General features: G+C 46.4%; 1 protein-coding gene across 4 annotated transcripts in view; it reads right to left on the reverse strand.

Annotated features, from left to right (window-relative positions):
• The window catches only part of ADGRA3 (adhesion G protein-coupled receptor A3), a 134,994-nt gene that overhangs the window by 61,317 nt on the left and 57,619 nt on the right, over positions 1-16,058 (reverse strand). For all 4 annotated transcript variants that reach the window (XM_075930639.2, XM_089777837.1, XM_014581111.3 and 1 more), the window contains 2 exons: positions 12,785-12,856; positions 11,728-11,799 (listed from right to left, as the gene is read on the reverse strand). In XM_075930639.2, the coding sequence (XP_075786754.2) occupies positions 11,728-11,799; positions 12,785-12,856 (144 nt within the window). The remainder of the gene's footprint in view (positions 1-11,727; positions 11,800-12,784; positions 12,857-16,058) is intronic.

The following is a 16,058-nucleotide window of genomic DNA, read 5'->3' on the forward strand; positions in this document are numbered from 1 at the left end:
ATCGAAAGCACTGCAGGATGTAGCTCCCACTCATAATTGAGAGAAAAGTACCTGTTGAGGGCGTCTGCCGTTACATTGTGCTGGCCCGGGAAGTATTCTGCGATTAGAAAGACGTTGTGTCGATTGCACGTTCCATAGACGTACTGCTTCTGCGCACAAGGAATGGGACCTGGCGCCTCCTTGCTTGTTTATGTAATAAACGGTCGTCATATTGTCTGTAAGGACTCGTATGACCTGGTCGTGGATGATGGGAAGGAAGTGTTGACATGCTTTGTACACTGCCCTGAGCTCCAGGAAGTTGATGTGCATCAGCGACTCATCTGGTGACCATAGGCCTTGTACCTGTTCGGGGCCAAGATGCGCACCCCATCTGATGAGTGACACATCTGTTGTCAATTGCGCCGACGGTTGGGGGCAATGAAAGGGTACGCCCAACAGCAGATTGTCTGGGATTGTCCACCAAGCAAGTAATTTCTTGATGTGGGTGGGAACTGTTATTGTCCTGTGGGCATCGTGTACATTGGGGGGGCAGATTCGAGCCATCCAATGTTGAATGCATCGCAAATGTAACCTTGCGTGTTTCACCACATATGTTGTGGAGGCCATGTGTCCCATAAGCTGTAGGCACCGTAGTATGGGAACCTTTGGGCTGACGAGTAAGATCTGGATCAAGTCCTGCATCGTGTGGAATCTTTCCATCGGTAATGATGCGCGTTCGGTCGTAGAGTCTAGACGAGCGCCTATGAACTGTATTGTTTGTTGTGGTTCCAATGATGACTTTGGAACATTGAGAATGAGACCCAGTTCGTGGAAGAGCATGCGTGTTGTCTGAGTGGCACTGAGCGATTTCTGTAACGATTGGGCTCTTATTAGGCAATCGTCGAGGTATGGAAAGATCATTATGTGTAGGCGACGTAGGTATGCGGTCACCACAGCCAGGGTCTTGGAGAAAACCCGTGGAGCCGACGAGAGACCGAACGGCAGGACCTTGTATTGGAAATGGTCTGTACCGATTTGGAAGCGTAGGAATCGTCTGTGCGCCGGATAGATCTCAATGTGGAAGTATGCGTCCTGAAGATCGAGGGATGTGAACCAATCCCCATTCTGAAGTGCTGGGATGATTGTAGTTAGGGTAACCATTCGAAAGCGTTGTTTTCACAAGAAACGGTTGAGGTCGTGAAGATCTAGTATCGGTCTCCATCCCCCTAATTTCTTTTCCGTTACGAAGTACCGGGAGTAAAAACCCCTGCCCTTGAATTCGTCCGGAACAGGCTCTATTGCTCCAACGGTGAGTAGACGGGCAACTTCTTGCCTGAGCAAGATCTCGTGAGATGGGTCCCTGAAAAGGGACGGGGCGGGGGGGGGATGGATGAGGTAGCGACGTGAATGGAATGGTGTAACTGAGACGAATTGTTTGAAGGACCCATTTGTCGGTGGTGATGTAGGCCCATCAATGAAGGTACGGCCTCAGGCGGTGATGAAATATCGCCTTCGTAGCACTCAGAGTGGTATTGACAGGAATGGTTCTCAACCCCTCGAGGGACTCGTCAAACTTGCTGCCTGGTACCCTGTTGGGAAGTTGCCTTGGGTGGCAGGCATCTGCGCTGTTGCCGCTGCCTACCCCTTTGTTGGTCCTGAGGCCTATACTGAGGGGATTGCCGAAGGGGGGGGCCTCTGCCTCTGGTAGGGCATATATCGCTTTCTACGGTATGGAGGAGCGTACATGCCGAGTGTTTTAAGAGTGGTTCTGGAATCCTTCCCCGAGTGGAGAAGTTGGTCAGTCTTCTCGGAGAAGAGGTTCTGCCTGTCGAAGGGTAAGTCCTCAACCTTCAAGAACAGATCTTTAGGAGCAGAGGACTGTTGTAGCCAGGATGCTCTGCGCATAACGACTGATGTAGCTGTCGTGTGCGCTGCCGCGTCAGCTGTATCCAGAGCAATATGTAAGGCTGTTCCAGAGGCTGCGTAGCCCTCTTTTATAACAGCCTTCACAATGTCTCGTTTTGTCTCTGGAATATGTTGAAGCAATGGCACAAGCTTGGCGTAGTTGTCGAAGTTGTGATTCGCCAGCAGTGCGGAATAATTGGCCATTCGTAATGTGAGTGTTGCCGAGGAATAAACTTTACGTCCGAACAAATCGAGACGCTTACTATCCCTGTCTGCGGCAGTAGGCTTGTGCTGTGGCATCTTTGCCTTTTGCTGAACTGCATCCACAATGAGGGAGTTAGGTTGTGGGTGCGTGAAAAGGAATTCCATCCCTTTGGCGGGGACAAAATACTTTTTATCCACCTTATTTGTCGGCGGGGCGGATGCCGGGGACTGCCAAATGTCGTCCGCAATTTCGAGAATGGCCGCATCCAGTGGCAACGAGATCTTTGGTTGGTGAGTGTGCTTGATATTGTGAAGGAGATGGTGTTGTTTTTGCTCCACGTCGCCCAACTGTACGTTTTGACTTTCCGCTACCCTTTTGAATAACTCCTGAAACTGGCGCAGATCGTCAGATGGTGAGGTGTCTCCCTGAAAAACTGCATCGTCGGGGGATGATGAGGAATGGTGTGTGGGTGACTGATCAGGTTCGGGGTCCCGAACAGGAAGAGGTTGTCCGATATGAGAGGAAGACCCAGAGGGAGTTGGTGGTCTTGAGGGGGCAGAAGAAGAATGGTGTTTCTGCCCGAGGTGACTTTGCGGAGACCAGCGTTGATGATAGGATGACCTATGATGATAATAGGGGGACGTGGAACGACGGGATCTCATAGAGTATCCTGAATGGGTTGAAAGCTGTGGTGATCTTGGTGATCGCGACCTCTCTCTATAATATGTGCTACGACTGGGTAAGCGAGGATCATGGTGGTAAGAATGACCGGAACGTGGTGAGATTTTGCCAGTACGAGAGTACTCGGAGTACGGTGGAGATGGGGAGCGTACTTCGGGAGAGAACTCAGGGCTCGGTGATGAGGAAGATAATCTCCTGGGTGTATGGACCGGTGGTGCTAGCAAATGTTCCGGTGGAGAGGAAGCCAGGATGGAAATGACCGAGTGCGGGATTATTTCCACTGGCATTGGAGGAATCCGTGCCGAGGTGGTTCCCGTTGTTGATTGTCTCGGTACCGGAGATTGCCTCCGCTCCGTAGATCGACCCAGAGGAGAAGGTCATCGCGGTGCCGGTGAACGTCCTTCTGATGGATGCCTGTGGTGAGACGATCCTTTCAGTGCTGGAGGACGACTCGGTGCCGGCACGGTCGAAGACAGGGAGCACCCCGGTGCCGATGACCGTTGAGGCGCTTGTTGTTTGGTGGGAGGCGGAGGTCGATTCGGTGCCGACAGAGTAGGATGGGAAGGATGCTCGGGAGTTCCTGAGTGCCATCTTGTTAGAGGTCTAGCCTGAGGTGGTGCCGAAGTGGGGTCATGCACTGGAGGATGACTAGTCTCTGCCGGTCGTTTGTGCGTGCCCTTCGCTGCCAGTTAGTGTCCCGGTACAGGTGAGCACCTCGGTGCCGGGGAGCGGCTACGGCTCGGTGCTGGGGAGCGGCTCAGTGTCGAGGGGCGCTCTGTGCCGGGAGCGGTTCTCAAAGCCGTAGAAGTCCTTGTGAACGGTTTAGAGACCGAGGGGACAGCTGAGATGGTTGAACCCGATATAGAAGGGCTCGGGGCCGACTTACTCCGGCTGTCTTTGGGTGGCCTCGCAACACTTGCGGAAGGTGCTGTTGACATCCCTGGCTTATCGTCTGCACCCGATCTTGAGGATGGAAGGGATCGCGTTGGTGATGGTTTTCTCTTAGCTTTCTTAATCTGCTTCGCGTGACCCTTGGATTGTTTGACTTCAGGCTGTAAGGCTGTCTCAAACAAGAGGACCTTTAGACGCATGTCCCTGTCTCGCCTGGCTCTGGCTGTCAGTTTGGAACAGTGGGGACATTTCTGAGGTATGTGGCCTTCCCCGAGGCACCTGATGCATAGGGAGTGGCCATCAGAGGCAGGCACTGCCTCGTGGTATTCGCCGCACTTCTTAAAGCCCGGCATTTAGAAAGAACAACTAACTATTGAAGAAAAAAATTGTTTTTTGTTTTTACGATTAACGACTAGATAACTATAAAAACTGCAACTTTAAACTACATACAATAACTATATACAATGACTATATTTCGTCTCTCTATATCTCTAGTGAAACAGTTCACAAGAGAGACGTTGTTCCGTCCGCGGCCGAGGACAGTCAGGAGGAACTGGCGGGAGCTGGACCAGCGGCGCTCAAACGGCGTGAAAAGCCACGAGCCGTACTTCGCGCATGCGTGGTCCAGCAGACTACGGCTAGAAAAGATCTCCGATCTGCGGCGCTGGGACAAGCCGACACCTACAGTGGAGCACCCACGGGACACTGATCGAAGAAGAAATGGTAGATGTGGTATACCTAGACTTTAGTAAGGTGTTTGATACGGTCTTGCATGATATTCTTATCAATAAACTAGGCAAATACAACTTAGATGGAGCTACTATAAGGTGGCTGGACAACCGTACTCAGAGTAGTTATTAATGGTTCACAATCCTGCTGAAAAGGTATAACAAGTGGGGTTCCGCAGGGGTCTGTTCTGGGACGAGCTCTGTTCAATATCTTCATCAACAATTTAGATATTAGCATAGAAAGTACGCTTATTAAGTTTGCAGATGATACCAAACTGGGAGGGGTTGCGACTGCTCTGGAGGATAGGGTCATAACTCAAAATGATCTGGACAAATTGGAGAAATGATCTGAGGTAAACAGGATGAAGTTTAATAAAGACAAATGCAAAGTGCTTCACTTAGGAAGGAACAATCAGTTTAATACATACAGAATGGGAAGCAAATGTCTAGGAAGGAGTACGGCAGAAAGGGAACTAGGGGTTATAGTGGACCACAAGCTGAATATGAGTCAGCAGTGTGATGCTGTTGCAAAAAAAGCAAACATGATTCTGGGATGCATTAACAGGTGTGTTGTGAGCAAGACACGAGAAGTCATTCTTCCGCTCTACTCTGCACTGGTTAGGCCTTACTTGGAATATTGTGTCCAGTTCTGGGCACCGCATTTCAAGAAAGATGTGGAGAAATTGGAGAGGGTCTAGAGAAGAGCAACAAGAATGATTAACGGTCTAGAGAACATGACCTATGAAGGAAGGCTGAAAGAATTGGGTTTGTTTAGTTTAGAAAAGAGAAGATTGAGGGGGGACAGGATAGCCGTTTTCAGGTACCTAAAAGGGTGTCATAAGGAAGAGGGAGAAAACTTGTTCATCTTGGCCTCTGAGGATAGAACAAGAAGCAATGGGCTTAAACTGCAGCAAGGAAGGTTTAGGTTGGACATTAGGAAAAAGTTCCTAACTGTCAGGGTAGTCAAACACTGGAATAAATTGCCCAGGGAGGTTGTGGAATCTCCATCTCTGGAGATATTTAAGAGCAGGTTAGATAAATGTCTATCAAGGATGGTCTAGACAGTATTTGGTCCTGCCATGGGGGCAGGGGACTGGACTCGATGACCTTTCAAGGTCCCTTCCAGTCCTAGTACTCTATGATTCTATGCTGCTTGTTCCCTTAACATCTTCTTTGAATCCACCTGAGTACTTTTCTGCCTTGGGCACCAGTGAGGAAAAGCAATGAATGATCAGCTTGGACCATGTTTGCAGCTGTGCTCCTTCATGCCACTGCCCAAGGCAAAATGTTTGTCTTAATGTTTTGATGGGCTTTTTTTAAACCCGCTTCCCCCCCTCCCCCTCCCCCACAGACCTTTGGCACAAGAGGAGGGAGCCTATGTTTCTACTGGTCTGGGTCTAGATATGCCACTCCTGGCTTGGTGAGGAACTCTGAAGGACTTTGCCCAGCTGTCAGAGATGTTTATGGCTTCTAACTAACAGAAGACAGTCATCTCCATCCAGGCATTCCACAAGCAGGGTAGAGAAAACATGACATTTGCGCTTTCCCCTTCTTCTATGTGCTGCATTCTGTGACTATGTGGAGGAAGGCCCAAAGCTGGAGGAGGAAGAAGGACACTGATGGTGCCTCAGCAGTAGAAAAGAACCACCCACTTACATTCGCAGGACTGGAAATAACTACAAAATGCAAATTTGTCCCCCAAAAATTATTTTTATATATATTATAAAAATAAAATGAAATAAAATAAAATAAAATAAAATAATCATTTTGGTCAAAGAGTTGCATTCTCTAGCTGTGTTTTTGGTCTTGGTGGTACAAGTGTGCAGTATAAACACGTAACCATATATACAAAGACACACATAGATACAGATACACACAATCTGAAAGAGAAATTCTCACAATCTTTCCTGAAGCTATAAAAGTAATGAGCAACTGTGAGGTATAGCTGACCATGCCCTCCCCATCAGTCACTGACAGGTCTACTTCTCTCTAAGGCCAGGTCTATACTAAAAGGGGACTGTAACGGGTTCTGCCCTTCAGATGAGTGCCCCTAGGTTGCTGAGGGAAGTCTCCAAGACTCCCCACTCCTTCCTTGAGGCCTCATCCTCTCTGTTCCCCTCCTCTCCATCACTTGCTATCCCCAGCCCTTATACACTCTCACTAGGTTGAGACAGGAGGTGTGGGGTGGGAATGAAGGATTTGGGTGTGGGAAGGGGTGAGAAGTACAAGCTCTGGGACGGAATTTGGATGCAGGAGAAGGGGATGTTGGCTCGGGGAGGGGGCTCCAGACTCGGGAGTGTTGGGCTCAGGTGGAAGGCTGGGGTATTGAGCAAGCCATGGATGTGGGGGTACAGGAGTTTGGACTGGATATGTGAGGGACTCAGGGCAAGAAGGTTGTGAGTATGATGGGCTCAAGACACAGATTAGTGATGTGTGGATAGTGCAGGAGTGTTGTGGCAGAAGACTGAGGATGCAGGAGTTTGGGAATTAAGCGGCTCAGGACAGGGGGTTCTCAGTGTATGATAGGCTCAGATTTGGGGTTCAGGTGGTGCAGGAGTGTTATGATGCTCTAATTAGATGGGGGTTTGGCCCCAATTGGGGGCTTGTTGGCCAGGCTTCATTTTTAAATAAAATATGTCAAACTCAAAAGGTTTTAGCATTGTCTTTATTTATAGAGGGGTGAAGAACCTGTTTTGAGTCAAGGGTCACTGACCCACAGAAAAGTCAGTTGGGGCCACACAAGTAAGATGCAAAAGAAAACCCCAACAACTCTCCAAAAAAACCCAAGCCTCACTAATGTGGTCCCAAATCTGCTGGTGGGGGCAGGGGACAGAGTGAAAGTGGGTGCTGGGGCTGGGGAGAGGGTGCTGCTGGGTGGAAGGATGCTGACTCAGGTGGCGGGGTGCTGGGGCAGGCAGGTGGCAGGGTGCTGGGGTTAGGGACATGGTCCTGCTGGGCACTAGGGTGACTGGCAGGATGCTGGGACAAGGAACAGGTAGATGGCAGGGTGCTAGCGTAGATGGCAGGGTGTTGGGGCCAGGGACAGGGTGGTGCTAAGTGCTACAGTGGATGGCAGGGCTGCCAAGGAACGGGATAGGGATGGGATGTAGATTCTGGGAGGGAGGTGGGGGGCGGAAGAGAGCAAGGTCTGGGTGGTAGGTAGAGTGCAGAAGCAGGCTGGATGTAGGGTGTCTGGCCAGAGGGAGGGAGCAGGAGCAGATTGGGGGTAGGGTGTCTGACTACGAGGGAAGGTGCAAGGAGGGGACTTGGGTAGGAGTTGGACCTCCCTGATCTGGCACCCTCTGGACCTGACTGGTCCCAGATGAGGGATTTTTGGACCAGGGGAGGTCATTTCAGGGCTCCTGGTTCCACTCCCCTCCCCACTAGGCTTCTTTGCACCTCTATCCCCTGCAACCCAACTGAGCTGCCCACCCCTGCTGGTCCCCTACATCTCCCCCAAAAGCATGCCCCACAATCCAAGGGAGTACAGCACCAGTTCCCTGCAGCCCCTCACAGCCCAGCTGAATTGCCCATCTGTTCCATATGCCCTCCCCCATCCACCTCAGCCCAGCTGAGCCCTGCACTGGTTCCCTGCATGCCTCCCCCACAGCACACTGAGCCCCGTTTCCCTGCACCTCTCCCAAGGCCCCGCAAAATTGCTGAGCCAAGCGCCGATTCCCTGCCCCTCCCTCCCCTTGAGTCTAGCCCTGGTTCCCGGCACCTCCCTCCTCCTGCAGCCAAACTGAGCTGTGAGCTCACCCACACACACATCTCTACCCTGCAGCCCAGCCCAGCCCAGCTCCCTGGACCTCCCCACTCTGCAACCCAGCTCAGCTCAATTTCCCTGCACCTTCCCCCAAACCATGCAGACATGCTGAGCCAGCACTGATTCCCTGCCCCTGCCTCCCTCCCTCCCCTTGGCTGTGTCTACACTGGCGCTATTTTGCGCCAAAGCAGCCACTCTGGTGCAAAAACTTGCTTCCTGTCTACACTGGCCGTGTGTTCTTGCGCAAGAAATATGATGCTCCTGCTCAGGAATAAGCTCTTTTGCGCAAGTGTTCTTGTGCAAGAGGCCAGTGTGGACAGGCAACATGAATTTCTTGCACAAGAAAGCCATATGGCTAAAATGGTCATTAGCACTTTCTTGGGCAAGAGAGCGTTCACACTGCCGTAGATGCTCTTGTGCAAAAACACAGCTCGCACATGGTAGTGTGGACGTGTTCTTACGCAAGAAACCGCCAGTGTAGACATAGCCTAAGAGTTTCCTCGCATGAGCAAAATGAATTTTGTGTCGTACACCAGCACTGAGTTCCTGTGGCTTGTTTGGATATGCCACTGTGGCACCCAAGTTATTAGTAAATATTTTTAAACCTTTACCTTTTCTCTCTGCTCACGTGTCTCCTCCCCTTGTTCCATCAGCTCCCCTGGTGCCTGCTGCCTCCCAACTCCTCACCCTCCTCTGCTGTCCTGACTCCTGCCCTTCTCACTCACCTCAGCCCTCCTGCGACCTGGCCCCCTCCACCAGTCCTTCTCTCCTCCCTGTGCCCACTCCTTCAGTACCCCACTCCGATCATGTGAGCTACCCCTCCTCATCCCCTCTTCTAACACCTCCCTCTACAAACCTGCCCCGCCTCTCTCCTCTGGTGCTGGTCCCTCCCCTGCAGGTGTCTGCCCTTCTGCTTCACCCCAGAATCCCCTGGCACTTGCACCTTCTCTTACTCCTGCACCCTCCTGTTTCCTCCCCCTTCCCTCACTGCCCCTACCTCCTTTGCCCTCTTTTCCCTGATGCCCACCCCCTCACCACCCTCTGCGCCCCCATTCCCCTCATGCCCCTGTGCCCTTCCACATGACTTGCTCCATCCCGGCTTTCCTCGTGCCCACGCCTTCTTTCAAGCTATCTCCCAGCACCTCCTCCTCCCCCCTCTAGCCCTCAATACCCTTACCTTCTCCCCTCCCAGCATCACCCCATCCCCTCCCTCCTGCCTTTTTCCTCACTGTCTGCACTTGGCCCCCTGGCATTTGTCTCTCCTCTGCCCTGTCTCTTTGGTGCCTTCCCCTCTCTCCTCACCCTCTGTACAAGCCCCTTCCTCTCCCAGCCCTTCCCCTTCCCTTCCCTTCTGCCTTCCACTTTGCGGGGCTGGAATCTGCACTCAGTCCTCAGACTCGGAACCCGCAACTCAGCCACACAGCGCAACGCAGCATCCAGCAGTTTTAAAATCCCGGGCCGTGACGTTACGTCATGCCCGGGCGCCTCCCTGCCCACTGGTTTGAGCACGCCGCGCAGGGCAGCAGCAGCCGGCAAGGGGGAGCTCAGTGAAGGTTGCGCAAGGCAGAGACAGGACAGGGTCGGGGACGGGGGAGAGACGCTCTGGGGCCTGGGTGGGAGGATGCTCAGGGGGGCCGGGGCCCGCTCCAGTTCCAAATATTGGTGGAGCATGGGCACCACGAGCCCATATAACTCACTGCCCATGCCTCTGCTTGCTAGCCAGCTCGCTCTCTCTTTCAGTGGGGGAGTGCCGGCTCCTCGCAGAACCCCTCGTTTTGCTTCGCAGAACCCCAGGATTCCCCGGAGCACCAATTGGGAAACACTGGTCTAACATTCCTACTTGCTAAATCAAACTCGAGAAGATAGATCACAGCAGTGGCGATCTTCCGTTTACTATAGATGTGGCCTAAGTAGCTGCACTCTGCCTGAGCCAATGCAAGAGCCAGGTTAAACAGATCTATGGACATTGTGGAGAAAAAAGAATTTGTAACAACTTTTGACAGAGGGGAAAAAAGTAGTTTTGGTGCTTACATGAGCAAATTCAAGGCACAATAACAGAGTATTTTATACACTTTACTAGATAGACAGACAGAAAGATAGCCCTTAGTCGAGGGAAGCAAGAAAAAAAAATCTATAATTGTATAAGGTTGACAGATTAAAATACATTCTGTGTACTAGTCACTCACATGTATTGCCTGTTTCCTCTAATTACAGACACTTCTCATACAACTTTGTGGTTCTTTCCTCCATTAAAAGAAATCCCAGTACAGGTTGGACATCCTAAAATTGGGACTCTCTCCTCCAGCAACATCCATGGTCCAGGAGTCCTGGCTGGGAGCCCCAGTGGCAAGAGGACTGGCGGCTCAGAGCCTGACAGCACTGGGGCTGGGAACTGAGGCCCAATAGCACAGCTGGGGCCATGGCAGCCCCAATAGCAGGGCCAGGGATGCGGCAGCCCCAGTTGCGGGGCTGGGGCCAGAGATGGAGCAGCAGTGGTGGAGGTGGGGACACAGCAGTCCAGGCTGCCAGGGCTGTAGCAGCATGGCAGCCCAGCAGTCAGGGTAGCTAGGGCCAGCAACAGGGAGGGGAGGTGAGCTGGGGGGCCAGCAGCAGGTCCTTTGGTTGGGACCTGTTAGGTTTCGAGGGTGCCGGACCAAAGAGGTCTAGCCTGTAATTTCATTATGATTACAATAGGCCTTTTTCACTACATTTCTGATTTTCATTAACTTATACATACAATAAGAGGATTTTAACATAACACTTCCTGGTAAAAAGACCTCCAAATCACCATTCAAGGAGCTGCTACAGTAAGCAAACAATAAAGCAAATATGGTCTCAAAAAAGGGACCCTTGGTCAGAAGAGATTTGTTTTTCATATTTTTGTTAAAAAGCTCTATTTAATGTGTATTTAATTATTTCACCAGTGACAGGGAACCGTGCCCAAAAGATTATGTAAATCAAGGCACAAACACACAGCATTCAAATACATAATATTCCTAACTGCAGTTTTTTAATACATGCCTTTTGGTCTTTAAAATTATAAACTTTGAGAGAGTATTTTTCTTCATTTGTAATACACATAATACACAAAGGCCAGAACTTCATTTAATACAAGATAATTAGCATATGTAGGGTGGGATTTTGAAAAGTTCTCCATGTTGCTGTAATTCTGATCCCTTGACTTCAAAATAGAGAAGAGTCAGGCAAACACTGAGTACTTTTGAAAAATCACATCCAGAGTGCTTTTCATCTTCAAAATATGTCTAAACTTTATACCATTTCCTCATGCAAAATTCTACACCTATATAAATCCAAGCCTTCTCAGAAAAGATACTATTGTAATACATTTAACAAACAAAACAAAATCTAAATTGCCAGTGTCTTAGTGGGATAGTACTGAATGTTTGGATCCATCAGTTAGGATAAAAAACATTGTTTGCATTAATTTGGTAGCTTTGCACTCAAAACAAGTCCATGGAAGGTCACCAAGATTACCCTAATTGGTTTTTAAAAAATGCTGATAAGCTTGTCTAAGATCCTACAAATTAAAATCAAGATTAATATTTACTTACAAAGACTTTAGTGAATTAAGATGATCTAGTGTTCCTTGCGTTAGTGAAGAAAACAAGTTCCCTGAAAGATTTCTAGGACATAAAAAAATGGCAATCATTAAATTGTTTTATACTTAAACAATACATTTGACACTATGTAACTAAACTCAAATGTCCTCTTTCAAAATGGGTTCTCTTATTTTTCAAAAAGTAACTTATGAAATGCCAATCAAATAACGACATAAGAACAGTCTTTAAAACATTACACATCACAATGTGAGTACAACAGCCAAGCTAGAGAACCCTAACACCAAAACGTTTCCAAATTCTTGACTTATTTGAACGTATCATCAGTTTAAGAATAATTATTCAGATCAAGCATTTAATTTTTCTTTAAAATGAGAATTAACACGTTGAAATATAAACCAGACAAAAAAGAATATTTAAATTTTATTTCAAAATTGGCAAGTAATCAGTATTACCGGAAGGGTAGTACAAGAAAACAAATTGCTTAAATATACCATTTAAAAAATAAAAAAAAAGTTTCGTATCTGAGAGTCTGTCTTAGGGCAGCTCATCTAAGAATGCTGTAGAGACATCAAGCAACACCTGCGAGAATTCTCTGTCCCTATAATACAACTTTTTGGACAACTAAAAAAACCCCAACTGCCCAAAACCTTCAATGTGGCCAAAGCATTTCTCATCCTTAAATAGTCATCTTAATGATCTGGGATAAAAGACAGAAGTTAAAAGATAATGTAATGCTGAAATACTATTGTAAGATGTACCCCCTTTTCTTCTTTCCTATATTTTCCATGATTACAAAAAAAAAAAAAAAAAAAAAAAAGGAGGCGGCACCATCAAACAACTCATGGAACTGGTTCTATTTCTTTATTCTCACAGTGAGTAGCCAATTGATTGACAAAGGCAAGCAGTGCAGCCATTGCAGCCTGGATTTGGGAAGACATTTAAGCTTGTGCTCAACTTTACCCACAGTAGTCCCACTGAAATAAAAAAGTGGAAATTAAATGAGAATTATAAATTCTCTTTCAAACACATACAGTAGAATTATACTTACAATCTAACAAGATTTATGAGTCCTCTAAACATTTCTGCATTCAGGCAACCTATTTTGTTGTTACTTAAGTCTCTACATGGAGAAAAAGAAAAACAAGTATCAATTGCTTCATTTCATCATACAGTATATACACAACAAAAAAGGTACTTGGAGTGGTTTACCTGAATTATGGGTCATGCTCAACCCAGTTTCATAAACAGAAAACATAAGATGGCCTATTTGACTACATGCTGAACACTTTAAAAAAGCCTTTTGTTATTTAGGCCAAGTCAATACCAGGAAAGGCTCACTGTCATAACCCTATTAGCATACCCTTGTAGCAGAGACAGTTTAATATGTGATGTGTCAAAAGCAATTTTATGCTGGTATAAAATTTTGTCCATACTAAGTCAAAATAGAAATGGCAAACATATCACACCTTTAACCAACACTATTGTATCAGCAAGTTTCAAGTATAGATCTGATCTTATTCAAATTGCAAAATTGCCCTAGTAAAGAAAATCCAGCCTTCTAACCCCAAATTTGCATTGGAATATATGTAAGATCACAGATTTCTTTCCTCAACTGCCTATTTTTGAGTAGACAGCTACCCAATTTAATTTCCTTTTAGGCAAAACAAAGGATTTTTCAATGATAAACCACACTCATTAATGGATTTAAAGGTAGCTATTCTCTTAAAAAGAAATTTCAGGAATCAATGGGAGAGACAGTCTACAGGACTGGTCTTCATATGCAAATCTGAAACTCTCTCTCAGCTTGAACAAAGACATTAACTGGATGGGCCATTATATTCAACGCCCAAATTACATCAAAAGCTAAGTATGGACACTTACAACCCACTCTATTAGACTCAATTAGCACAGACACTGTAATTGACAGCACTGGTATTCTCTTTTATATTTGAACCTCTGTTCCTCTTGCTCCATATTTGTCATATGAAGAAGAGGGTTGTACCCACGAAAGCTCAGGATACTATCTATATATTTTTGGTTACTCTCTAAAGTGCTACAGAACCATTGCTGTGTTTTAAGTTTTTTTACTAGAATCCACGTGAGGAGATAATTGTTCTTATCAGTGATCTTACAATCGTAAATCATGGAAAATCATGGGCATTTTATAATTACTACGGTTTTAAGGAGTTAAACAAACTACTACCAACCAGTTTCTTTTAATTTCCTCCATATTTTATGAAGTTGAAGAGAGACTTTGGCTTCTGGGATGTCATCTATTCATTATAAGGTTCTATGCTGGCACTCACTGCTGAAGTATCCTAACACCTTCCACATAAATATTAGCTACATCAAGTACCTAATGAATCCCATGGGTCCTCTGGCTCTTCCTTGTTTTGAGAATAAAACATTATGTTGATTGGCTGATTGATTTATTTGTGCTTTTACATAGGAATCAAGGCAGCCAGAAAAGATTTTAGTACTGTGGGTATTTCTTTTTCCTATTAGGGATGTTAAATTTAGATTAACTGGCTAATCAAATAGTCGATGCAATTTGCATCAATTGTTTGATAAACACACCTCTACTTTTGAAGTATAGCAACAGCTCAACGGGGTTGCTACACTTCAAAGGTGAAAGTGCTGCAGGGAGCACCGGGCCAACAGGGAACTCAAGCAGTCCCCTGCCAGCTCTGTGCTCCATGCAGCATGGAGACCAGGGGTTCTCTGGGGATTCAGAATCCCCAGCTGACACTGTGCTCCAAGCAGCACTGCTGGCCCTGGCATTCATGCAGTGCTGCCACTTAGAAGCACCCACTTTTCTTCCTGCCCTCCCACCCCCACTTGCTGCCTCTTTCTGATAGAGGCAGCAAGGGCGGGGAGGGAGGAGGGAGCAACTTATGTGTCGACTATCTGATAAGCAGTTGCCTATCTGATAGTAAACTTGTCGTTCACATCCTTATTTCCCATACTGGAAAAATTTTGTTGAAGAGGAAGGTTTTACATCATTTATCAAACATGATCTCTAGATTTGCCTTAACTCCTCTGAAAATTCATTTATTAGCCTAAATTCTCAAACAAAAATGCTTTATCTCTAGATCTCAGGTGTTTCATTATGATCTTTGCAATCTGCACTGCTCCAAAGAGGCACTGTCTCAATAGTTAATAGATTTAATATTGCTGTGGGTTTGGTCCATTTTTAAGATAGTACCAAGATCTTAGAATGGCATCAGCAGCCCAAACCACAGAACTTTTCAGTCAGCAGCAACTTGGCGTATCTGAAGCTTAATGTAAAAATAGTGCACGTCTTCCACTAATCTAGTCTGGAGAAGATAAGTATACAGAACACTGTGGGTAGGTGCTTATCATACAATGGAGGTACAAAATGATATTTTTAAATGTTACATGAACATCCAAGCCTTATGAGAAGTTAGAGAACCAAGAGGCTCCAATATACTTGCAACAATCTCTTCCAAATATTTCTCCCTTCCAACAAGCATAATTTCAATCTTTCCTGAGCTGAATTTCAGCTACCTGCTTTTCATCAAAGAATTAATGTCTTAAAGGTATTTAGGAAACTTAGTACTGGTGGTGGTGGCATCAGTAGAGAACAAGACATACAACTAAATCACCACCAAACTACTGACAGTTTTATAACTCTTTATAGCACTCCACAGGCGAGAGCCTTCAGTGAAGAGGGGCAGTTACCAGTCACTTCTCTCAGAGTTCTGTTGGAGATGAACGATTGATGAAATTGTAGCATTGTGCTATGTATTCCCTCTAATTCACATTAACATGCTAGAAGTCCAAAGAAATGAGCTATTAGATGAGCCAGTTAAAGATTTAATTAAAAAAAACCTTAAATTTTAAGCACATGCGTAAGTACTTTCCTGAACTAGGATCTGATTGACTGTTTTAGGTAATGCATAAAATTTTACCTAATTAGGAGTTATCAAGTTATTTCTAAAACACTGGTCACCATAGTATTTGGATACTAAACATCAATAAAAATATAGTAACTTAAAAAGCTACCCCAGAGATATTTTTGAAAGTCTTTCAAAGAAAGGAATAAAAAAAAAAAAGGGTGGTTCTCACGCTGGGATCTTATTTTTCAAGTTTCAGCCTGGGGCAAATTTTTACAGCATAAGACACAAATACAAGGAAAATGTATAAGAAGAGTTGGCTAAATCTTAATGAAGTAGCATTATCTGCACTGTAACTTTCATGAAGATATTAATAACTTGGTATTCTTCAATGACCTTTTTAAGAAAGTCACCACAAAGTAGTTTTCTACACTTCAGAGGAATACTCCAGATGGCATCAAAGCA

This window comes from Pelodiscus sinensis, chromosome 4 (assembly GCF_052426305.1).
Source record: "Pelodiscus sinensis isolate ZL-2025 chromosome 4, ASM5242630v1, whole genome shotgun sequence".
In the NCBI taxonomy this organism is placed as follows: domain Eukaryota; kingdom Metazoa; phylum Chordata; order Testudines; family Trionychidae; genus Pelodiscus; species Pelodiscus sinensis.